The 26578-nt window shown below is 34.8% G+C and overlaps 1 protein-coding gene across 1 annotated transcript; it reads right to left on the reverse strand.

The window, feature by feature from the left end:
- Nucleotides 1-20548: 20548 nt before the first annotated feature.
- On the reverse strand, nt 20549-21436 carry LOC140878900 (uncharacterized). Its single transcript, XM_073282524.1, has 2 exons — nt 21313-21436; nt 20549-21156 (listed from the first exon to the last, which is right to left on the reverse strand). Exons 1-2 carry the CDS (start codon nt 21434-21436, stop codon nt 20549-20551), a joined length of 732 nt encoding a protein of 243 aa, XP_073138625.1.
- Nucleotides 21437-26578: the final 5142 nt, after the last annotated feature.

Below are 26578 nucleotides of genomic sequence, written 5' to 3' on the forward strand. Positions count from 1 at the left end.
GTTTTCCAGGCAATCCAACGTTGCGCCATCTGGTCATAAAAACATGGTATTCCGACCTTTTACGACCCCTTTCGAACCCTTTTAGAGAAAATACTTATCCACTCCTTAAAAAAACTCTTAACCCACATAAAAGCTTCCAAATCTCGAAAGGAATCCAACCACAACTCATATTTTCAAAAGTTTGATTCAAAACCTCCATGAACACCATAAACACACCAAATTTCTAAAACAACACATCAAACTCCATAAATTTCAGTACCTTTACACAAATAACATCCAAAACGCATCACGATTCACAATCATATGTCATACTTAAAAATTTCTTCATGAATCATGCATAAAAATGACATAAACATCTAGGGATCATAACCAAAATACCTATACTCTTGAATGGCGGTTTCAAAACGTTTAAAAAAACTTGCTTAGATTCAGAAGTTTGGATTCAATCTGCACTTTGGGAATGGTCTAACCTCGAACACTAAAGAACTTAACTCAACCCTTGGATGTTGTCTTGGACGTGAGAAAAGGTAAAAGGGGAAGGGGACGTAGGCGGCGTTCAAAAGTGAGTACAATGAAAGAAAACTTTTGACGCCAATCTGTTTGTGACTAATGGGCTTAAAGGCCAGCTCGTTAGTTTCAAACACTGAATTTTAATATTTACTGGACCCAACTAATTAAAATAACGCTGCATCTACAAAATTTAATATAAACATGAAACAATTTTTTCTTGACTTGTTTGAGGGGTAGACTCGTTTCTTTAGTTCAGAATTAAATTCAAAACCTGAAAGCATTAAAATAACTTGCAACAAATTAAATCACATAAATCACATAATTTAAACATAACAATTAAATTTCATAAATAACACGAATAAATCATATAAATCATTTAAAAATTATCATGATTGAGCTAGTAGACTTCTGGATCTTACATTGTGTTTAACAAGAAAGATCCGTTAACTGAATTTTGGTAAAATTTGAACGAAAAACTAGACTTTATCTATCTCTTTGTAATAGACCCATATTCCCGGCCCATGCTCTCCTGGTAGAGATGTATTCTTCACTAATTTGACAAATAGAGGAAATTATTCTGTTGGAGGGTCCTTCATAAATTTTTGAGAATTTACGTTCGGCCTCTAAGTTTGATGAAGTAAAAGACTCCATGCAAGCCTTTCCCAACTGGTCCTGGTTCTGTATTGAAAAATTATAGTTTCAGAATATCTCCTCTGGATAAATAGTCATTATTTGCCCAAGCTTCATGAACTACTTCCTGGATCCATTTTGGTAACAAAGCAATCTCCGGAAAACTTTGTGAGGTGGTATACACCGAGTCAAAGGCCCTAAAGTCGTACCATAGTTTAAAATATTTTTGATGGGTGTTTGGTTTCATCCACATACTTGGATATTTCTTGCAACATAAACTCGACTTGTAGCCGGATTAATCATTACTCTGGTTTTTAATTTCTCCCAAGTTTGTTGATATACCTGAAATGGAGAAATTTTAGTTTAATTAGTATCAACCTTAGTTTTTTCCTTGTCAGTTTGAGGTCTAAGGTTGATCTCTCCCTCTTCAATCCTCGAGGTGAAGGGTTGACTTGATGGCTCGAGATAAATATTTGAAGCTTCAATTTTTGTTTGGTCGACTCATCCGAAAATGATCCTGACTTAGCACTTGTGCTAGGGCTACTTGAATACCCTGCTCCATGTGTAGAGTCCTACACTCGAAAACTCTCCTTTTGGAAAACCAGTGGTTTCTCAATAGCCTGGAGGATCGAATTTTTTTGTAATACAGATCATAACAGATTATAAGTCTATATACATTTTGTTATGATCAGTGACAATTCTCTTATCAACTTTTCGTAGCCTACCCGCCACCTCTGTATTTATGGCAAAATTATTAAACTAATTTTTAAGTATTTTAAGGTGTTCCCTCAAATGCCTCAGCATTTTCATGATGACATCGATATGCTTTGTCCACCCATTGTTAAGAAATCTGCAAGAACATTTTCATGAGATCTGATAATAACAATATAATTTTTACATAAATTTTTCCATCTTAATAATCTAGATTTTCTGGTTTAGATTCAATTTTATCTCTTAAAAAGGTTTTACCTGTGTTATATAAAATTTTAAAGTGATTTCTTAGCAAGTAAAAAAAATGTCCATTTTTAAAAGGCATTTTTAATCATGTCAAAATGTCATCCAACTTGGTTTCCATGATTCCTAAACTCTTCAAGCCTTGTTGACCCCCTTGTAGGGTTTTCTTGATAAGTTCATCATGAATCCTTGAAGTATTTCCTTAAACTTCTGGCTTCGGCTCCTCGTTATTGGTCCTTCTGAAAACTCTAGTGGATCCCACACCTTCTTAGATTTATTACTTCGAGAGCTATCCATGATCGCATCAATTTTACTTTATCCACTGGAAGAATTCCAAAAGTTTAGTAGAGATTCCATTGACCTCGGAATCCAAATCTAGAAGAGAGGTGGTATGTTATGTAATCATCTAGGACATTAAGTTCGGCATCTAAGTTTAAGTGGGAATCATTCCTAGTCCATGCAGAAGTAGTTAGAGTGGTCTAACCCATAATAATATCGACTTGAGTGCTGGAAAACATAGTTTTGAAATTTAAATGACTGAAAGACGGATCAATTAATTTTTTTTCATTGTTAAAACGCCGTTAGAAACTTGGTCTTGAAAAATTCAAGGGAAACTTTTGTAGCATATTATTCAAAAGATATAGTCTTGAGTAATTCCTCCACTTTCAGACAACTCCTCTTTATATCATCAAGATCAACTTCAAAACAAAAGGCATTTTTTGATAGACAGGTTGCTTATAGTTCATTTTGAATCCTCTATTTTATTTCCTCACTAGGAGAAACTTTCCTGGAAACCTATTGGGCTAGGATGGAGCTGGGTTTGGAGGAGATCTTAGCCAAATTGTTGTTTCTTGGAGATTTTAAGTTTGATGGTGGTTCTTGGTTTTTTCTTAGCAGGTTTAGGCTTTGGAGAGTTGAGTTGGAGAAATATAACCCTCAAATGCAGTCTGCTGAGAGTCATTAATAATGTCAAGTTATTTTTTCAGTTCTCTTATGCTTTTGAGTTGCTTTTTGTTGGAATCCCAGTTCCTTTTTAACTTCCACAAATTTGGCCATACTAGTCTTGGGTTGTAGAGCCAAGACATTGTCACCATCAATCGTAGAAGTGGAGGTGCCATCCTTATCAACAGTGAAGCTGAACCCAACATCCCTATAGTTTGCTGATATGTAAAAAAATTTAGTTGTGTTATTTTCCTGACCATCTCGATAATGACTTTGAACAATATTGTAGTAACCCGCACCCCCGTTTTACAAGATTGAATGATAAAACATGATTAAAAAATCCTTATCACAATTAACCAAGTAATCAATCGGATCAAGAATGTAATTTTAGAGAGTTCAGAATCAGGGCAGTTCGAAAGGTCCGAACTGTGATCGGAAGATCCGAATTTTTTCAGAGAACTATTAAATTTCAAAAGCTAAGGTGGAGTTCTGACAATCCAAACTAGGATCGGTGCGTCTGATCAGAGTTAGGCCATGCAAATTTTGAGGTGTCAAATTTACACTGACACGTGGATGTTCGGAGGATACACACCCAACCAGTCAGTGAGTTGTCGAGAGGCTTCAGACACATCGATGCATGCATGGATCGGAAGTTTCAAAGTGGAGATCGGAGATTCTGAAGTATGCTAGTTCGCAACGTGGAATGCATGTATAAATCGAAGCTTCCGATCATTGCCTATAAATTGTCTATTCGAGGGCCTCATTTCTTGCTCACAATCTCATGCCCTCTCTCAATATTGGTGATTTATAAGGCGTTTCCAGCCATATCATCGGAGGCTAGACAATAACAAAATACTTTCGCAGGAGCTGGGAGCGGTGCTCACTGTTGGGGCCTTTGATAGAAAAGGGCTGATGAGGGGGAACGTAGGTATAGTCCGAGATCCCTATTAGAATTTGAGAGTGTTTATTAACTTAGTTAAGGATTTTAGATCAATGTTAGTGATATGAGAATTATCGGCTTGTAGGGTTGGACTCTAGACTAGTATTGCTAGGACAATGTTCTAGAGAAGTACGTAAAGTATAGATTGAGATATCCAGCGGATATACATTCTTATATGTTTTATTTTACGTATCATTATACATGTTTTACTTCTTTATTATATTATGTTGTATGTGCATATTCATATTGAGTCGTATCATCTTTGAGATATCCTTTGTTGTAGGGTCGCTCAGCCCTATATATTTATTATATTTGTCGAACACTGGAAGACGCCATGATGATGGAGACTGACGCTACATTGATCTCGACGAGTGTGTGTAGTTACCCAACAGAGTTGACCCAAGATAGTACTTTGCACTCATTGGTTCCCAGACAGAGCAAGACTTGAGTTATGACCAGTACACAGTCATCTTGCAAGTCTCATTGTCGTGCAGGACTTGGCATTAATGGCAAAAAAGGGGGAGATGGTACATCTAACCAAGGAAACTTATGAGGAAGAAGGGGAAATTTATTGTTTCGGTCCTTACTCTTATGTTTTTCTTATTCTTAGTTTTTTAATATATATCCATTTTTATCTAGTCTCATTGTTCTGATCTCATCATTCTAATTGTTCCGATTTTATTTTTATATATTCTCTTATTAGTCTAACTCAATAACAGTTCTTCTCTGCTTTATACTTGCTCTGATATAGAAATATTAGGATCCTCATGTTATGGTACATTTTATCTTTCGTGTTACCAACACGAGGGACAACACATTCAAGGGAAGACTTACTTATTCGGGAAGAGAAATGTTTTGACTAGGGGGGAGTTTCTAATGAACTCATTTGTGTTTGTTTTGTCTAAAAAGGTAAAAAGTGGAAAATTTAAAGGAATATTACTTGATAATCTTTTCCTAAGTTTGAAATGATTTAATTTAAGAATTTTTTCTTTCCAGACTTGATATTATTTTTGGTTTAATATTTCAATATTATCGAGAATATATAGATTGAATATTTACCTAGATTTGTCAATATCTTGATAAGGTATTTTTTAGTATTATGATTATAAATCATTATCAAGATATGATTTATTATATTTAAAAGATCCTTAATTTCCTAATTAATTTTATTTTCTTATTTTGTAGGATTCTATCTAAGGAATCATTTTCATGTTTGGAGTTTCACCTATAAAAATGATTCAGTTTACAAACGAGAACAAGACTTCAGATGAGAATACACAGAACTTTCAGAGAATAATCATGCAGAAAAATTCGAAGGTTTCTAAAGAACTTTTGTAGCGTCATTGCTGCTTTACCCGTGTTGTCGTGCATGTTGGGGAAATTGAAGACAACACGCAATACATAGTGTTGTTGAAGATATTTCTGTTTATCCGGTTTTTGGCATAATGGAATTTTCATTTGATTGTATTTACTATTCTAGTTATTTATGATGCAATTTGGTTTCTCAACTTGTTGAGAAATTTTTTTTTTTTTTTTAGTTTTCGTAGAAATCACTAATATTGTTTTGTAAAAATGATTTACGTGTTGAGAAATTTTGTTTTTTTTTTAGTTTTCGTAGAAATCACTAATATTGTTTTGTAAAAATGATTTACGTTTTTATAATGATTATTTTTCCTTAAGGCTCCCACACAAGTACTAGTTACTTGTGCATAATTATCTCTGGTATTATTTGTTTTTATTTCATTATTCATGTTTTATTATTTTTGTTGTATATTGTCTCAGGTGTTTCCAATACCTTAGACAACATGATCTCTACACGAATTAAAGATAGACCACAATTATTCCCTTCCAAACCATTTCAAGCTCGATCTTGACTTGTGTATATATCGACTTACTCAAGTTCAAAATTTTGAAAAGTATGAATTCTAGCATGTAGATCATGAGCTCGGACTGGGACTCGGATTTAGATATGCATTGGCAATATATTCTTATTTATCATATTTTTAAATCACAATACATAATATTTTGTACTCAAGTGGCTCAAATAATTGAAGGAACTCGATTCGAAAAAATACTTGAAATTCTCAAACGTGACTCCAATTTGGTCAAATCGAGCTCGAATTGAGTTTTGACATAAATCTTAATTGTTCATGAGTAGAGATGTCAAAACAAACCAGCGGGACGGGCCAGCCCACAACCCATCGCAACCCACTATTAGGCGGGGCGGGACGGCCCACCTTTTAGGTAGGTTGGGAAATTGTCAACCCAACCCACATATTTTGTATGTCGGTGCAGACCAACCCGACCGACCTAATTTTTGAATATATATATATATATATCTCACTACTTTGGCTAATTACTCCTTCCAATCTGAAACAATCTAGCAAAGAATGTCGAATCATGATAAAGAACCGAAATTCGGAGATCCGACCATCGGGGACGTGGAGCGTCAAACAAGGATGGAAACGAGCTGTTCTTCATGATAAAGAGAAGCCTATTGTAAGCGACAATTTGTGGAATACAAGTCTTTAATGTTCCTGTGGAATGGGCGTCATATCCGAGCACGGAATACTCCAGAGGATCTGGGTATGGAGGACGAGGATGAGATACAGGTAATGACACACCATATGGGAGCTGGGACTGGGAGGAACCATGCAAGGGGTTTGTATTATATTATAAGATAATATAATTTGTTGATTAATCTCAACTTCATAATTATCATAAATCGATTGTGTATATTTTCCCTAGCTATCCGTTTATTCGTGCATGTGCATGTATCAAATTTTTGTTGAATGAATATTTCTTGTATTAATCTCAACTTCATAATTAATATTTGCTATAAACCGCTAGGATTAATGGAAATCAAACCGAGCCAGCACAATTCATCAACTCAAAATAGAGAAGAAGAAATCTGTTGCTACGGAAAACTATGATATTTTAATACATTGACGTTTCATGGAAGATAAGATTTTAATGTTTAAATTATTAGGAACAAAAAATATCGGTACTAATAACTAAATTTTTCTTATAATATTTTTTTTATATAATCTTTTCCATTTTCAAGTTCAACTAGTTTAGCTAAAAAATTACTATCTTAAATTTTAATAAGTGTATTTACATTTTTATGAATAATAGGAATATTTACCTGTAAAATTATATTTTTAAGAACATAGATATTATTATAGTAATAATAATAATTGGTGTAAAAGGACATAATTGTCATCAGTACTTGTAGTCTGTTTACAGTTCCAGAATTTATTAATTATCAGATAATGCCGCCATTGCATAGAAATAGGAAGATGACTCTTATTCTTCCACTGTGTGTTGGCCAACAAAAGGGTCAATCTTGTGAAAATGAGACAGAGAAGATGGTTAGAAATCTTTTCAGATCATAAAAGCTTGAAGTATTTGTTTTCACAGTCCGAACTGAATATGAAACAGAGAAGTTGGTTAGATCTGCTGAAGGACTTTGACTGTGAAATCAAGTATTACCTGGGGAAATCGAATGCAGCCGCGAATGCTTTGAGCCGAAAGATTTGTTCTCTATCTTTATCTACTGTTGGTGTCTCTCATTTCATCGATGATTGTTGTACTTCTAGTTTAGAGTTTGAAACAGATTGGAGTTCTATCGGAATTTTTGCTATTCAAGCCGAACCAAAGTTGTTTATAAAGATCAAAGAGGGAAGAAATCTGATCCGAGTATTCAGAGTTCGATAGAGAAAATCAGATCTGGACACCAGTCTGAATTTCAGGTCAGTATTGATGCTTTATTTGTGAATAATCATATTGTTGTGCCCGATGTTTCTGAGTTGAGACAACGAATCTTGCGAGAGGAATATTGTATTCGATTCAGTATTCATATAGGAGGTCGAAAGATGTACAACGATTTGAGAAATCAGTTCTAGTGGAAGAAGATGAAGAGCGATGTTACGAGGTATGTAACCCGATGTCTGAACTGTCAGCAGGTGAAAGCAGAGAGAAAGCGACCCGATGGTCTGTTGCACAATCTATCTGTTCCTGAATGGAAATGAGATCACATTTCGATGGATTTTGTCACGAAGCTACAACGATCAGTCCGAGGTTGCGATGCTATCTGGGTAGTGATTGATCGATTGACGAAGTCTGCTTGCTTTATCTCGTACAGGATGACGTATCGACATGATCAGATGACCAATATCTATGTCAGAGACGTGGTGAGATTTCATGGTGTGCCAAAGTTTATCGTTTCAGACCGAGATCCTCGGTTTTCTTCTCACCTTTGGCACTAGTTGGCAGGATTCGATACCTTTTGTCGAGTTTTTGTACAACAACAACTATCAGACGAGTATCGGGATGACACCTTTAGAAGCTTTGTACGGAAAGAAATGCAGATCTCCTTTGTACTGGGATGAGATTTCCAAGTCACCTGATTTGGGACCAGTTATGTTACGAGACTTGGCTGAGCATGTGAAAATTATTTTATTGAGAATGAAGACAGCTCAGGATAGATAGGAGAAGTATGCGAATATCAGACGTAGAACTCTATATTTTGATCAGGGAGACCAAGTATTTATGAAGATTTATCCTTTCAGAGGCACAATCAGATTTAGGAAGAGAGAGAAGTTGTCTCCGAGATTCATCATACCGTATGAGATTCTGGAGAAAATAGACAATCTTGCCTATAGACTTGCAGTTCCTCCATATTTTTCTTGTATTCACGACGTATTTCACGTTTCTATGTTGTGAAAATATCATCCAGATCCTTCTCATGTTCTTCAGCCTGACGAAGCCGAACTGGATGAGACATTGAGCTACTTCGAGCGATCGATTCAGATTCTTGGCCGAAAAGAGAAGCATCTCAGAAACAAGTCGATTCAGTTAGTGAAAGTGTAGTGGAGCCGATACGAAGTCAAAGAAGCGACTTCGGAGACATAGAGGGATTTGAGACAGTGATTTTCCAGAGTTATTTCTGTGATGTGAATTCTTATTGCAGTCTTTGTCCTATCTCTTATCTTATGTGTTCGATTCGTATACGATTTCGGGGACGAAATCAATTCTTAGAGGGGGAGAATTATAACGCACCAAAATTATCTTAATTGAGTTCATTATTGACATTATGAAATTAGAGAATTCGAGGGTTAAATTGATATTTGATCAGGGACTATTTGCAATTTTCAAAAATTTCAGGGACTAAAGTGCGAATTGAGCCATTTGACTTGGTTTTTATTATTACAAGCATGACAAGGCTTCTCCTTCATTTCTTCTTCTTCTTCTTCTTTACGCCTCTTTCCTCCATTGAATCTCCCCAACGTGATTTCAAGCTTTTAGATTTCTGACTTTGCACGATCCGTCCGGTAGATTTCGAATCTGAAGGTATATTTGTGATCACGACATCGAAGGCTTCGTTCTACCGTAAGTTTTTTTTTTCGATAAGTTATACTTCTATTTTTGGATGTCGATGGAAATTGATTATTTTCAGATATGTTGTTCTTGAGCTAGCATAGATCGTATATTCCAAGTCGGATAAAAAAAAGAGCGACGTTTGGATTTGTTATTATTTTTGAAGCATTTATTCGAAAATGGGGGTTTGGGATTTTGTTGATATTGAGTTGATTTTATACTTTGTTGAATATTTGAGGTATATTGGATTGATATGCTCAGTTTGTTGATTTTCGGTTGGCCGTTTATTAGTCGTTATGCCGCCGATTTGAGAATTTTGGAGTTTTGGGGAAATGGATTGAGTTTTTATTGAATTGAGTTGATTGATTTATCTCCATTTCTTTTACATCTCCATACAAATTTTTTTGAAGACGGTTGGAACTTGGAGTTGTCATAATTCGAATCGTTGAAGAGTTGGTCGAGGATTGAGTTAAAGCCCGGTGTGGAGCACCTTGAATCGAGAAGAAGGTAAGAGTTGACATCGATGTAGAAAGGGATGAACACTCGAAATGGATTTGATTTTCGAGTTTCCTAAATCACATACTTGCATGAAATTGCAATGATTATTTGATCTTGAATGAGAAGTTGAAAGATAGATATTAAATATGTGATCTTAGATGATTTTATTGTCTTATTTAGTTGAATGCATTACGATTCATAATTGCATTCATATTGAGCCGGAATTCTTGATTCAAAAGGGCCAAGTAGCCCAAAGGTTTGAATTAGATGATTTGGGAATTATAATCGATTGGCCTGGGTTGTCGAGTAACGTATAGAGTCGAATACCGCCTAGTGCTTGAAGACTCATTATAGTTTCACCAAAGTCTAGGGGATTGAGGTATGTAACAACACCCCGAGCGGGAGCGTAGGTGGGAATGTTATGATATCTTGACCTCGGGATCACAAAAAGAAGAAACTCGATTCCTTTGATTATTCGATTTGATAATCCCGATTTTAAATACATGCATTTCATATTTATTATCTCGAAGAATATCCTTGTTATATATCATGATTTTGTTATATTACTTGATATTACATGCCTTGTTGCTTTTACTGGGAATATTATTCTCACCAAATTTATCCGTCTGTTTTATTTTTTTTTGTATGTGTGCTTGGAAAAAGGTGGGGCAGGTTCGAGTCATAGGCAGCATGGCTAGATCGGGTTGTGATGGATAGAAGTGGGGACTTGGTTTTAGATGTCGAAGTTGTATTCGAACATGATTTGTATTACGTTGTATAACTAGTTAGAACCGATGCATGTTCTACCTTTTGAATCTTTGAACAACTCTAGACTCTTTATGTATTATATGATGCTAGAATGATGTGTTAAATATATGTTTGAACTGTTATTTTGAGTTGGATTATGGAAGTTCAATCTGATATGCTTTTTATTTTTCTGGTGTAACAGGGCACGAACCCCTTGCCACATCCGTGCTAGGGTCCGTGCTCTTTCTGCTCGAGATTTATATTTGGTGTTTGACATGCACGGACCCCATGCCACCTCCATGTGAGGGTCCATGTGATGTTACTATTGAGGAAGAGAGTTGAGTTTTTGTGCATTTTGTGCACGGACCCGGGCACGTAGGTGTGCACGGGGTCCGTGTATCTGCAACTATTGAGTATCAGCTACATATTAATGCACGGGCATGCTTTTTTAAAAAAAAATCTTACATCTTTGTCTTGACTCTCTGCCGTTGATTGCATGATTTATTCTTGATTAGATGATTAGAACCGAGGTCCTCACAAGATCTTAGCCAAATTTGTTGTTTTCTTGGAAGTTTTAGTTTGATGGCGGTTCAGGGTTTCTTCTTAGTGTAGGCTTTGGAGAGAGTTGATTTGTAGCAATATAACCCTCAAATAGGGTCTGCTCAGAGACATTAATAATTTCAAGTTATTTTTTATTTCTCTTATGATTTTGTGTAGCTTCTTGTTGGAATCCCAGTTCGTTTTTAACTTCAAAAAATTGGGCCACACGAGTCTTGGGTCGTAGAGCCAAGACATTGTCAGCATCAATCATGGAAGTGGAGGCGCCATCCTTATCAACAGTGAAGCTGTACCCAGCATCCCTATAGTTTTCTGATATGTACAACAAGTAGTTGTGTTTTTTTCCTGACCATCTCAAACATTGACATTGAACAATATTGTAGTAACCCGCACACGTTTTACAAAATTGAGTGGTAAAACATGATTAAAGAATCCTAATCTAAATTAACCAGGTGATTAATCGGATCAAAAATGTAATTTTAGAGAGTTTGGAATTAGCACAGTTCGGAAGGTCCGAACTTTGATCGAAAGATCCGAATTAGTTCGGAAGAACTGTTCAGGTTTGGAAGCTGAGGGTGTAGTTCCAACGATTTGAACTAGGATCGAAGCGTCTTATCAGAGTTAGGCCATGCAGATTTTGAGGTGGAACTTTACACTGACACATGGATGTTCGAAGCATCCGAACCCAACCATTCAGTGAGGTTTCAAGAGGCTTTAGACACATAGATGCATGAATTGATAAGAAGTTCCAAATTAGAGATTGGAGCTTCTGAAGTAGGCTAGATTGGAATGTGGCATACATGTATAGATCAGAGCTTCCGATCGTTGCCTATAAATAGGCCATTTGAGGGCCTCATTTCTTGCTCACAATCTCATCCTCTTTCTCAATCTTGGTGATTTCTAAGGCGTTTCCAGCCATATCATAGGGGTACAGGACATAGGAAGATGCTTTCGGAGGAGCTGCGGAGTGGTGCTCAGGTGTTGGGGTCTTCAATAGTAAAAAGCTGACGAGGGACGTATGTATAGTCCGGGAACCCAATTAGAATTTGGGAGTATATATTAGCTTTGTTAAGGATTTTAGACTTGTTTTAGTGATATGAGAATTATTGGCTTGTAGGATTGGACCCTAAACTGGTATTGCTTGGACTACAATCTAGAGAGGTACGTAAAGTAAAGACTGAAGTAGCCAGCGGATATACATGCTTATATGTTTCATTTAATGTGTCATTATACATGCCTTACTGCTTTATTATATTATATTTCATGTTCATATTCATATTAAGTCGTATCTTCTTCGAGATACCTTTTGTAGTAGGGTCGCTCAACTCTATATCTTTATTATATTTGTTGAACACCGAAAGACGTAATGATGATGGAGACTGACGCTATAGTGATCTCGATGAGTGTGTGGAGGTACCCAACAGAGTTGACCCAAGATGGTATTGCACACTCATTGGCTCCTAGACTGAGCAAGACTTGAGTTATGACCAGTACACAGTCATCTTGCAAGCATCATATTAGGTTTGTATACTCGTGCTTTACGTTCTGAGCATAGTTGCTCATGTCCATTTTATTGCTTTCTTGGACAACTTATTCGATGGGGCAGGACTCAGATTGGACGAGGCCGGTGGATCAAGGTAGAGTTGAGATCAGGTATAGTGGTAGTGGAAAGATGCCATTGTATGTCAATCGAGGGATGATTAATGAAAATAATTTCGACATTGATGCTTATGGAAAGTATAATGGTTGAGTTTATGAAGGATAAAAAGTTGTTATCTACTGTTCCTGTGATGGTGCCCTACACCAGGACACCAATACTAGAATTCTTTTCCAAACCTGACTGCAAGTTTTGGTGATGCACAATCTGGCAGGTATGGCAGAGGTTTTATGAGAGAAAAGCTATTTGAGTTCAAACCTGCCACAATCAATACCTTTAATAACACACCAGATGTTGGAGAAGAGATCCACCCTGATATTCATGAAATCACAGTTGTACTCACTGGTGGAATGGTAAAAAAAGTTTCTTGTCCGACTAGTTGCTGCACAACTCACATCTTTTTACTCTTTCTTGCACAAGACAGTTTTGTGCAACTAGACACCATCCATAAAATCCACTGTGGTGACTCGGCTGTAGGCATTTGTGTTGTTCGCTATAGGGACTGGTAGACCTTTCAATTTTGACTAGATTGTGTTCAAGACTGCATTCCAGTTTGCAAATGGAGGATTTAAGTCCACCAATTAAGCTGCCTTTTTCATCTTTTATCTATGGAATTTTGGAGTCGCAGGGTTACATTCGTGATATTGGTGAAGGTATTTCTGAGCTTCTTGAGGATTTGAAGATCGCCTCTGCTCTGCTCAAAGGAAAAAATGAATCTTGATCTGCCTTTGTCAATGATTATTGTTGCTTCTGATGTTTTCAATACAGAGAACACATAGCCTCCAATTTCTACTATTTAATTTTCCCTCACTCCTATTTAAGCCCTCATGGCTCATGCAAAAGAGAAGATTAACCCGACCCAAAAGCACTTGGAAATTTATGTAGCCCTACTGGCTGACTATTGTGTGGGGCTTGGCATTTTTGTCCAAAAAAGAGGGAGATGGTGCACAAACTAAAGCTGTTCCATCTAGGATGAAGGAAACTGATGAGGAAGAAGAGGATGAAGATAGGAAAGTAGAGGAAGACGAGGAAAAATTGGGAACTGACAGATCAATTCTAGATTTATTGTTTCGCTCCTTATACTTATGTTTTTCTTCATCATAGTTCTTTAATATGTATCCATTTTTCTCTAGTCTCATTGTTCTGATCTCATCATTCCAACTATTCCAATTTTTCTTATATATGCTCTGATTAGTCTAAATCACTAACATTTCTTCTCTGCTTTATACTTGCTCTGAGATAGAAATATTAGGATCCCCATGTGTTCTGGTCCATGTTATATTTCGTGTTACCAATGCGAGGGACCACACATTCAGGGGGAGAAATGTTTTGACTCACGGAAATTTTTACTTGAACTTTTTTTTGTTGTTTTGTCCAGAAAGACAAAAGGAGGAAAATTGAAAGGAACATTAATTCCTTGATAATCTTTTCCTAAGTTTGAAATGATTTAATTTAAGAATTTTGTCTTTTCAAACTTGATATTCTTTTAGGTTTAATATTTTAGTATTATCGAGAATATATGGATTGAATATTTACCTAGATATGTCAATTTCTTGATATGACATTTTTGAATATTATGATTATAAATATTGATATTTAAAAGATTCCTTTCCTTATAAACTTTATTTCCTTATGTTGTATGATTCTAAGAAATCATATTTTCCATGTTTGGACTCTCTTCTATAAAAAGAATTCATCATATAAATGAGAATGGGACTTCAGACGAAAATTCATAGAACTTTCAGAGAATAATCACGCAGAAGAATTCGAAGGTTTCTGAAAATTTATTGTAGCAATCATTTCTGCTTTACCCGTGTTGTTGTGCATGTCTGGGACATCGAATACTACACGCAGTGCATAGTGTTGTTGAAGATCTTTTTGTTCTCCAGTTTTTGGCAAAACATAATTTGCATCTGATTGTCTTTACTATTCTGGTTATTTATGATGCAATTTGGTTGCTCAACTTGTTGAGAATTTTATTCTTTTCTAGTTTGTAGAAATCACTAGTATTGTTTTGTAAAATTGATTTATATTTTTCTAGTAATTATTTTGTCTTGAGGCACCCGCACAAGTACTAGTTACTTGTGCATAATTATATCTGGTTTTATTTTTTGTAATTTAATTATTCATGTTTTATTATTTCCGTTGCATATTGTCTCAGGAGTTTTCAATACCGTAGACAACATATTCTTTACAAGAATTTAAGATATACTGCAATTATTTACTTTCAAGTTTGAAAGGAATAATTATTCCTTGATATCTTTCATGTTGTGAAAGATTTATTTGAAGTCTGTTGTCTTTATAGGATTAATGATTAAAATTGTGATTTACATGTGTAATATATTTTAAATTTGGAATTGGTTATGTTATATAAAATTTCTAGATTTAAAATAAAGGTGGTTGTGTTAAATATGATAGCAAATATTATCTCTCATTATCTATCTTCTAATTTAGATGGCTTACCTTGTCTATGTACGTAGGATTCTCACGCTTAAAGAAGAGAGAAGAAGATCAAGAGAAAGAACTTTCACGTAATTAATTCAGAGACATATTCATGGGAATCCAAGTGCTCTGAATTGAACAAGAGGTTGAAGTTTTCACAGTCGTGGTTGTTGTGTTTCTGTATTGCCGTGAAATTTTTTGAGAACACTTGAAATTACACTTGCAAGAGTGTTGGTTGAAGACCTTTTGTTGTTCTCAGATTTCGGCAATCAGGATCTACACTCTTTGATTTATTGCTCAGTTTTTTATATGTTTTTAGGTGATGATTGTTTTTTTTACTTGTTTTAGAGTAAACTGATTTTTATAATGTGCACTAGTATTGATTTTTGTAAAACGATTAGCAGTTTTTCTAGTGAAATATTTTTTCTCTGAGGCACCGCGCAACTACCCAAGTACACTTGTGCATAATTAGATATACCTGAGTATTTTGTAATTCATTTTGTTTTTATTTATGCTTTAATTATTCCGCTGCATGTCATCTCAAGTATTGATAACATCTAGAGACAACATATTTTAAAATCGGATGTTTGAAGTATCTATTCCAGTCAAGGGCAGAAACCACCTTACAAAACCATTTCAAGTTCGATCTTGACTTGTGTATATATATATCGAGCTATTCGAGTTCAAAAATCTGAAAAGTATGAATTCTAGCATGTAGATCATGAGCTTGGATTTAGATATGCATTTACAAAATATATCTTATTTTTCATATTTTAAATCACAATACATATATATTTAGTATTCAAGTGGCTCAAATAAATTGAAACTCGAACTCGATTAGAAAAAATATTCGAACCAACTCGAATTTGACCACCGAGCTCCAATTTAGTTTTGACCTGAATCCTAATTGTTGACGAGCTACTCACAATTAATTTGACCCACTTATTAGTCACTAATACCCCGGACGTGCAAGATTCCTTTTTATTGCTACTAGTTTTGAGGATCGATAATAAGCATTGTATTTATTTATTTATTTATTGAAAGAAATAGGAATGCCATTGATCTTATTCTGCCACCGTGTAATATTGACCTTGGGATTGCGATGGATTCAGATTTGAATTGAGTAGACTGTCCATCTTCTGTCAAATTAGGATAAATCAGAAGTAATTATTAATTAAGAAACGGTCAGTTACCCCATTTTCGAATATATATAGATAGACAGAAACATGATCTTGTAGTAGTTGTCTTATACATTCCTTTGGCCAACAATCTGAAGATAAGGCTAGCTTGGATCGGAAACGAGCTAGTGATCGAAGAATGTCGAAAGAACCGAAAGCCAACGATCCATTGGGGAGTGTCACAGTCAAAGTGCAAAGCCAAGATGGAAACGAGGTACTGTTTTTCAGGTTAAAGAGAAGCACGCCACTGCAGAAGCTTATGAATGCCTATTGTGAACGAAAATGTGTGGAATACGGTTCTTTGGTGTTCCTGTTTGAAGGGCGTCATATCCGAGCACAGAATACTCCGGAGCAGCTCAGAATGGAGGACGAGGATGAGATACAGGTAATGACTGCCCAAATGGGAGGAGCCATGCAAGGGATTTAATTTGTTCATTATTCAATTATATGTATATTTTCCCTAGCCGTTTATTTGTGTTCATGTATCAATTTTTTTTTTGTTTGAATGAATATTGGTGTAAAAGGACATAATTGTCATCAGTACTTGTAGTCTGTTTATAGTTCCAGCATTTATTAATTATCAATTAATGACGCCATTGCATAGAAATAGGAAGACTCTAAATTAGTCACTGATAATAATTAACCAATTAAACTAAAGTGTTTTTAAAAACTATTGTGTATGTAAAATTATTTACAAAATAAGGTTCCATAATATATATATATATATTTGCATCATATTAGAAATTTTTTGGAGAGTTGCGAGTTTGAAATAACAATATATATCATAATCAATTTTCGTGAATTTAAACTAACTTACTATATTATATTGGGATATTAGTTTTTTTTACCATTATAAATTTTCCAAAATTTTGTTTTGATATGATTTATTACCTTTCAATTTTCGTTTATCTTAATTCAATTACTGATGTGATTTTAAAAATTATTTGTTTGTCATAATTTCAGTCAACAGTTGGACTGAAATAACCAAAATATAAAATTATGATACTAAAATCAAACTTTGAAAATATAATTATAGGTGATAGTTAATTAACTAACCTCTAACCATGAATAAATAAACAACTATTCATCACTGCTTCCATGTATTAGTTTGTCTTATATGTTTAGTTACGTTTTGTGTGTTTTTTTCACATAGATTAAAAAAATTATTGATAAAGTAAATTTAAAAAAAATTGCAATTTATTCTTATTTAATGAAAGTTTTCATATGACAAAAATTATTGGAAGTAGTTATATATATATATCTAGAGTTGAGACTGAAGGAAAAAAAAATGTGACATTTATAATTGAGAGAGAGAGCATTGGATAAATTTTAACAATGAGTAGATATTAGCTAGAACGATTTTAGTTTCCAAAAACAATAATTTACCACATGCTTCTATATATTAATGAGAATATTGTGACCCACCAATGTAACATCCACCATTAATTAATTTAAAATAATAAGATACTTGACCGAATATTTCAGTTGGTACTAGAAAGTAGGGGTGGAATCGGGTCGGGACTCGTCCTGTAACCCCCTTACCCGATTTTCGTTCCGATAGGAATTGATTTTTTTTTTCTCCCGATCCCGCACCTGAGATGTGTCGGGACCCGAATGTTCGGGATCCCGAACATTCGGGATCCCGTCGGGTCGGGAGACGGTAATCCCGAATAATATTTTTTTAAAACAAAATATTCTATGAAAATATTTTTTTGAAAAAAATTTATGAAAAAAATCAAACAATTTCTTAATACATTACAAATAAATTAAAATTTCTTTATATATAACCATTAAAAAACTAAAACATTTTTTTAGTACATTACAAATAAACTAAAACAACTACTTGATTAATAAAAAAACATATAATTATTCATAATAATAAAAAAAAAATTCATAACTCAATGTTAATATTAAAAAATATAAATATAAAAAAATTATATGGTACATAATTATAAAACATTAATATTAAAACATAAAATAAAAAAAAATTATTTTTTAATTAAAAAATATTATTAAAAAATATTACTTTTATATTCGGGTCGGGTCGGAAATCCCGTCGGGAAGGGTTGCCTATCCTGATCCCGACATTGATCGGGTCGGAAAAAATCCCGAACACTCGGATCGGGAAAAGTTCGGGACGGGAACGGGTTGGAAATCGAGACGGGTCGGGATTTTTGTAAAATTTGCCACCCCTACTAGAAAGCGTACTAGGTTAAACTATAATAAATCGGGTTTGAGTCCGGATCGTACCACAAAGACCAAAAAATGTTTACCAAGACGTAATAATTTTATTTAATCTATAGACTAAACAATTAAGAGAGATTGATTTGAAACAACTAAAATTTAACTAATAAATAAATTAACAATAAATAGATAGAAAACAACTTGCATCTAGACTTTGGAGAATAAATTCAATTCAAATAAATAGATCAAGACACACGAAGGTATCGAGCTAATTCATGCATACACGTGGCACAATCTAAGACTCAAGTTTATTTCAGATCACGATGAATTTTCCTATTCTATTCAATAATCTATTTCTAGGCTTTGCGAAACATATTCAAGTTGGATATATTAATTATTTCTAATTAATTCTAATCAAACTCAAAAGCATTAAACAATCATGAAAATTCAATTTTTCACCTAGAACCGCACAATAAAATCAAATACTATTTTTAGTCAATTTAACCTTGTGTTAATTGTTTGAGTGAATCAAGAATCAATTCCTAATTAATCTTTCGACTTGGATTCAATCAAGAAATCAAGCAAATAATTGGCCAAATCATTCAAAAAACAGCATGAGAAATCCAACAATTAATAATTGAAATAATCCAAAAATCCTAAACATAAATCCACGTGTCTAACATATATTAGTCTCGACACATCTAGCGGCCTTAATCTAAAAGAAAAACTACTCCATACACAAAAGCATAATTCAAGAAATAGTTTCAATCATAAAAAAGAAGAAGAATTGAGAAGAAATAGGTGAAGCAACACCCTTCAATCCTCCAAGCCCAGCCGTCGTGTGCAATATTGAATCTGAATGCCTCCAAATATGATGAAATCTCTTATATATAGGCCTCTAGAGTCCATGGATCTTCTGTTCCCTTTTCAAATATCTTCCAGATAATATTTTCCTTATTGCGATCGTGCTCGAGCGGATAAAAACACCCGCTCGAGCGTATAAATTTATGTCCTTGTATGTATATCGGCGTTCTTTGGCGGCAGCATGGACAGCGAGTCTAGCTTTCTTTGGCGGCATCCTTGTATGTAGATCGACGTTCCTAGGAGATGGCTTGGATGGAACCTGCGATTTGAAGAAGAAATTTGTGAGGGGCGCCGATTTTAGAGATTTGGGGGCTAGGGTTTGAAAGGGGAAAAAACAAAGTGAGAGGGAAAAGGGGATTTGCGTCTGTTTAAAAGACGTAGATCTTGTCACGCTCGAGCGAGTAAAAGTGCATGCTCAGGCGCGACCCAATTTAAAGTTGGGGTCCGAGACAGAAAATTTTGCGCTCAAGGGGGAGAAAATTTTCGTTCGAGCGCAACTCATAAAAAAACAAAAGCCCCAAAACAGAGGTATTCACGCTCGAGCGGAAGAGCATGCCCGCTCGAGCGTGAAAAATATTTTCGTATTTTTTTGCAATTTTTTTAAAATAAAAAATAAATAAAATTAAAATAAACTAAGAACGAAAAAAAATCAAAAGTAAGGAATAAGAACACTGATTTGCCTCCTACTCAGCGCTAAATTTATAGTTTATAGCCCGATTGTACTTTCCTTTATTTCTTAAGGTGGATCATCCACTCTCGTGAATGTATGCCTATCAATGCTACGATTATCACCGGCTGTGCTTCCATCCAGCATTACTATGGGTCCAAATCCTTTAAGATCATCAATGATCCACCCCATTATATGAATATAATCGCGTAGGATTACGGATAGCTTCATTTCCTCTGTAGTTGTTAAAGATCCAGAAATTATTACATATATATTTGAAGCATCCACCGATAAATATTTCAAATAGGAGGGCAAGAGTTTAGGTCAATTCCCGCAGACACTGTGGCATGAAGTTTTGGAATTTGTGGCTGTGAAGCCACAACAAGGATATCTTTTACCTACATACATAGACTAACACAATCATCGACAACATCAACCTCAAAGTAAGATTTCACAATTGATTGATCTCTGACCGACTGAAGCATATTGAAAACAATCTGCTGATCATTCATCCTTAAAACCAATTCCCCTTTTTCGACATCGATTAATGCCCTACTGGTAGCAATAAAAGGGCGCCCTAAAATCAAAGGAACTTCATAATCATCATCCATGTCAAAAATAATAAAATCAATCGGGAATATGAGCTTGTCCACTTTAACTAAGACATTTTTCACTATCCCTCTAGGGTATTTCATTGAGCGGTCTACAAGCTTAAGTGACAATGAGGTGGGCTCAATAGCTCCTAAACCTAATTTCTTAGGAAGTGAATAAGGCATCAAATTGATCCTCGCTCCTAAATCACATAACACATTGTCAAATGAAAGGCATCTGATTTTACAAGGTATACAGAAACTCCTTGGATCTTGAAACTTTGGTGGGAGCTTATTTTGGAGCACAACAGAACATTCCTCATTAAGAGTAACTTTCTCTAGATCATTCAACTTCCTTTTGTTTGTCAATATTTCCTTCAAGAATCTAGCATAACTTGAAATTTGAGCTAAGGCATCTGCAAAAAGAATGTTAATATGTAGTTTCTTGAAACTTTCAAGAAATTTTTTAAACTGATAATCTAAATGTAATTACTTAGTTCTTTGCAGAAAAGGAAGAGTAGAAATTTTAAAATCAACAATAACATCAGAATCTAAATTCTTACCCTTCTTACCTGTAGTCGAGGATTTTGCAGATCTGCGCTTGTCCTCCTTTGAATCTTTATTGTTTGGCCTCATTGTCTCCTTTCCCTTGGCACTCTTTTCAGGTTCCTCCTTTTGTGATTTTGTCACGATCATGATAGCATTTACATCCCTAGGATTCTTTTCAGTGTTTCTTGAAAATGATCATTGTGCTCTTGCAGTCACCTGGTTGGCTAATTGACCCATTTGAGTTTCCAACTTATGCAGCATCGCCTCTTGATTTTTGTGGGGACCTCGGGTGCTAATCTCATCTTAAGGGGAAAATTAACATTTAATCATAAAAAAATCACACTTGAGCAAATAAAATCAAAGACTGAAATTATTTTTTTTTAAAAAATACATGGACCTTGGTCCGGACCCTGCACGGACCATTGCACGGGGTACATGCAGCCTTTGGACAAGGGTCCGTGCCCATGACTGAAATCAAAATCAAAGGAGTTTCGGAACAGAGGACACACGGACCCTTACACGGAGGCTTACACGGGGTCCGTGCCTCCTTTTCCTCAAAACAGTTTGGGATAGAGTCCATCCGGACTTATGCACATGGCATGCACGGGATCCGTGCCCTGCGCATAAAATTCAGTCTTTTTAAGCTATCAATGCTGAAAAAATAATATAATCTCTCATATAAGCTATCCAACATGATTCTACCTAATTGACATGCATTTAAACATCATTTAAGCATATTAAATCTATATGCCATAATAATCTTCAATCATAAAACATGTAATAACATGTAATCATAGAATCATAGTCGACCCTTAAATTCTTAGAGCATAACTATTCATCCAAGGTAATGTCATACCAAGCATATAAACACATTCACATCTTGAATGGAATATAATAACATGCTAGCATTTATAAACGCATATTCTAAACCATAGAAATCTCTAGGTTAATGCATAAATGCGATGCATGTGTCAAGGAATAGGCTATCAAATCTGATATCAATAAATCGTAGTTCTGGGATCCCGGGGAAATAAAATCTTTAACCGACCACCGACTCTCCCATTCGAGGTGGTGTTAAAGATCTCTATTCCCCTGACTTTGGTGCAACTATATTGAGTCATCTAGCTCTGGAAATAAATTTATATTCCGTGCCATGAGTTATCTGACTCTGGAAGTAAATCTACATTTCATGCCACTCAACTACAGTTCTCCAAACGTCATCTGCACTCTAGGCCTTTCAACCCTCTGTGCTTGTCAAGCTGGAGTTCAAGATGAATGCAACATACTCTGGATGAATCAAATCATACATAAGCTAAAACAATATCTTGAACACATCAATCATATAATCATATGATCATATAATCACTCAAGGATACCGACAAATCTGTAAGCATCACATGGAATACGTAAAACATGTTCAATACAGAACATAAAATAAATCAAAGAAGACAAATAAACATGTACATAAATATTTTGGGAATTCAAGAAGATATCTATCTTGAATAATCTATCACATTTATGCAAACGTAAACAATAACATATATTAAACATGCATGTATGTGATTTTAGGCAACTCGATAATCAGAAACAATCTCGAGTTATTATGCCCATCTTATTAATGTCTATTCATACCTTTCCTTCTGAATCTGAGAAGCTCCAATTCTGGACAAATAACATCAAAGAACTTTTATCAAAATCTGCTCAAATCATTACAATCCTTCAAGGCAAACTAGCTTCAAACCTTCTTCAGTCTTTCTCGGTTCATAGGCCAACTTCTCGAGCTCGCCGACTTGAAATCGATATGTTTCAATTCAAATCTGAAATACATTGATATATACTTCAAGATGAGCTTTCAATATCATTTCATTCTTATTTAGGATCAAACAATCTAATAACTTGATCCCGTGACCGGAATTCAAACCGACGGCATAACAGATCGAATTCGATATTTCCAAAAGCATAACATCAATCTTATTACTCATCTCAACTCAATACCAACATCAATTCATCAGCACAATTTCGAAATCATCAGCCCTAAAAATTCAGAATTTCAAAAATCATTCCATAATTCAGAAACATGCTCAAATGACGATCTTTTCTCGATCATTCTTAGATATGCTATCGTCGTATATGCTAGAACATGTTTATACAATAAAATCTTAATTCTAACATCATAAAATTCAAACATTGTAGAACTTCATAAAGCTTACGTCAAAACATAGCACTCGGAGCCGTGATCGCAAATATATGCTCAATCGGAAATTCAACATGGCGGATTGAATTTAGTGAAGCTTGAAGAATCGAAAATGGCTTGGAACCCTTTCTCTCATATCTCTCGGTTTCTTGGCTGGGAATCTGATCCCTTTTCATCTTTATTCACGTTTAAATGGCAAGTTTCAAGGCAAATTGCACTTTGGCCCCTGAACTTTGGCCTAATTGCAATTCAGTCCCCGGACAAGCGATTTAATTCAATTTCAATCCTAAATAATTTAAGAATAATAGAATTTAATTCTGAACTCTAAATATTCTCAAATTACATATTCTCGGATTAAAATTAAATTATTTCGGACCTTATCGCATTTTAGTCCTTGAACTGCTCAATATTTGCAAATTGGCCCTTGCTCGGATTTCATCCTCAAATTAAATCCTTGAAATTTATAATCTTGGAATTTACATCTTAAATTCAATAAATATCAATTTAAATATTTTTAATCTTTTAATTTAAGAATTCCGGATTTTAAAATCTTAAAATCCGAAAAATCCTCAAATTAAATATTTTTGACCCAAAATTGAAATCTCTAATTTCCATAAATTCTTACATTCATCTTTTCACTCTTAGTCGGATTTTAACTCTTAAATCCTGTCATTAAGAACTTAATATTTTTGGGCCTTACAATTCCTCCCCTCTAAGGAATGATTTCGTCCTCGAAATCGCATTCGATCTTACTACTGATTCTCATAAGCTGTATAGCTGACTGAAGTAATAATTACTTCAATTCTCTGAGCTTTAGATATCTATTCTGATATCTTCTCTTCTATAGTATCTTATTCTTCTTTCTGATCGCTTCTGCAATCATATCTATTCTCATGAACATATAATCACTGAGTCAACTTATATCTAAGCTGCTCTTTCTCGTGATCTAACTCTGCATAGGTTAGTCGGCTTCTCTTAAAATCTTCTCTGCTTCGGTTTTATCTGAATTGAATGCACATACATATTCTAGCTGATATTCTTCAGCCAATGTATATGGATAACAATTCATCTATCTGACAATTCGAGATTGAGTATTAATCAATAATCTAGATCAAATACTCATAGCTTCTGAAATCTCTTTCTGAACCTAATGATGCTTGGGAAAGAACTTCTTTGCTGATCATTCTGTTCAGGCTTCAAATCTATATCTATTACTCATTTGCTAGCTCTGTCAATGCTGCTCTATTCTCATTCTGTTCAATCACTCTTCACATTCTCTATATTTTTTCTTGACTCATATCTGGTCTAATAGCTGATACTTCTGACATATCATTTCAATATAAAGACAATTCTGCTTTTCTTATCAATCAATCATCAAAATATTGTCTCTATATCTATCAGATAGCTGTCACAGGAATTATGGTAATCAAGTGGCAAATAATCAATCAACTAGTACCAAATCTAGTACTATAGTTCTGAGCATATCATCGGAAATCTGGATAATCACATCTGATAGTCCATTAATCGGAGGATGGTATAATGAAATCTCATACAACCAAACACTCAGAATATCTGACAATCAGTGCCACAATCTAGAAAACAAATCTAAAGTCTCTATCTTGACAATAGATTTCAATAATTCCTGTAATCTGATCATCTTACTAACTTTATAACAGGTATCTCTATATGTTTATATCATGCCTAATGCAACATATTCTTGAATCTGTCGCAATCTACTACAATCTAAATCGCAAAATCATGACGATTTGAGTAGATTCGAACTAAAATCTTCTGCAAAGTTGATCTTCTTTCAGCTCTTATGTAACTAATCTGTTACAGACACCACTTGGGTTCTTCTTTTCTGCTTCGTTTACTGGAATTTTAGTATTGGTAATGTCAATTATGTCGTATCTGTTTTCATTTCTTTCACCAATACTGATTTACAAGTAATGACTACATGTAAGTCATACATGTGTAAACAATTGAATGAATATTCAATCTGTTGTCATATGCCTCTTTCAGAATCTGATATTTCATATCTAGAATATCTGGCATACTCAAACGATTATTCACCGCAAAATTTATCTGTTCTGATCTGCTGTCTTATCTCTTATCTTAATCTAGCATTCTCAATCGAATTGTCATTGCTTGATCTAATATCCATGTTGCTTTTATCTTTCCAAACCAATCGAGTTTAGCTTGGATTGCAACAATTTTGATTGTTTGAGCATCTATCTAGAAACTCAAGCACAAACATACAACAAGTACATATCTGTACTCAATCAATCAAGCAATTATCTAAAACCCATAAACCTTGTTGATGGTTTGAATCTTAATGTCTATCAGTTACAAGCCAAATACTTCAAGATACACTGAATAGTGAAAGAGTTGATGCCCCGCTAGCCAACTTGTGGCTAAGGGCTTTGAGAGTCTCTTTTTGTAAACAATCTTTGTTTAATATAATATACGTTCTTTAAATGGCGTTCACTTTATCTTATTATTATATAATGATATACTGTTGCTATTTTGATAAATACCTTGAATATACTAAAGTAAGATGAGATAGTGAATATAGAGAGATCACTGTCATGAAACACATCTTATGTTCACTGTATATTCTAAACAGTTCCTAGTCGATTGAGCCGTCCGTTAATAAGGATAAGGATCGCTCGAGATTGAGACTAGCATTTGCGATGCCGAGTACCACGTTTCATTGGTATGGAACATAGAGATGTTCGAAGCATGCAAATGGATATTCATATGATGAATGATCGAACTACCCTATTCGGACTTTCCAAGTTGTTATCACTTATCGAGTGGATATAGTCCGCGGTTTTGGTTATACACCATTAGTCCTTATTACTTAAAACATCATTGAGACTATATATGCTAGTACTGTGCTTTGACTCGTTTACCGAATCTATTAGGGTCATCAGGTGTCGGAATTGAGTACAGTTGCGACACATATAGGAGTCGATGCTTTGTTGTCAAGGATTCACCGCACACTTGAGAGTGTGGATATCCTATGCAATCTGAGGAGATATTAGTGTGACGAATCTCTGGCCAGAGTACATGATGTGTTTTAGGTTACTTGG

The sequence above is a fragment of the Henckelia pumila genome, chromosome 2 (assembly GCF_033568475.1).
Source record: "Henckelia pumila isolate YLH828 chromosome 2, ASM3356847v2, whole genome shotgun sequence".
In the NCBI taxonomy this organism is placed as follows: domain Eukaryota; kingdom Viridiplantae; phylum Streptophyta; class Magnoliopsida; order Lamiales; family Gesneriaceae; genus Henckelia; species Henckelia pumila.

What these genes read in the sequence shown, in the direction of transcription:
- LOC140878900 (XM_073282524.1), bottom strand. Translation starts at nt 21,436, where the DNA reads ATGATCGTGACAAAATCACAAAAGGAGGAACCTGAAAAGAGTGCCAAG. An exon ending in TGCAAAATCCTCGACTACAG is followed by an intron (nt 21,157 to 21,312) that starts GTAAGAAGGGTA and finishes TTCTTTTTGCAG; the next exon opens with ATGCCTTAGCTCAAATTTCA.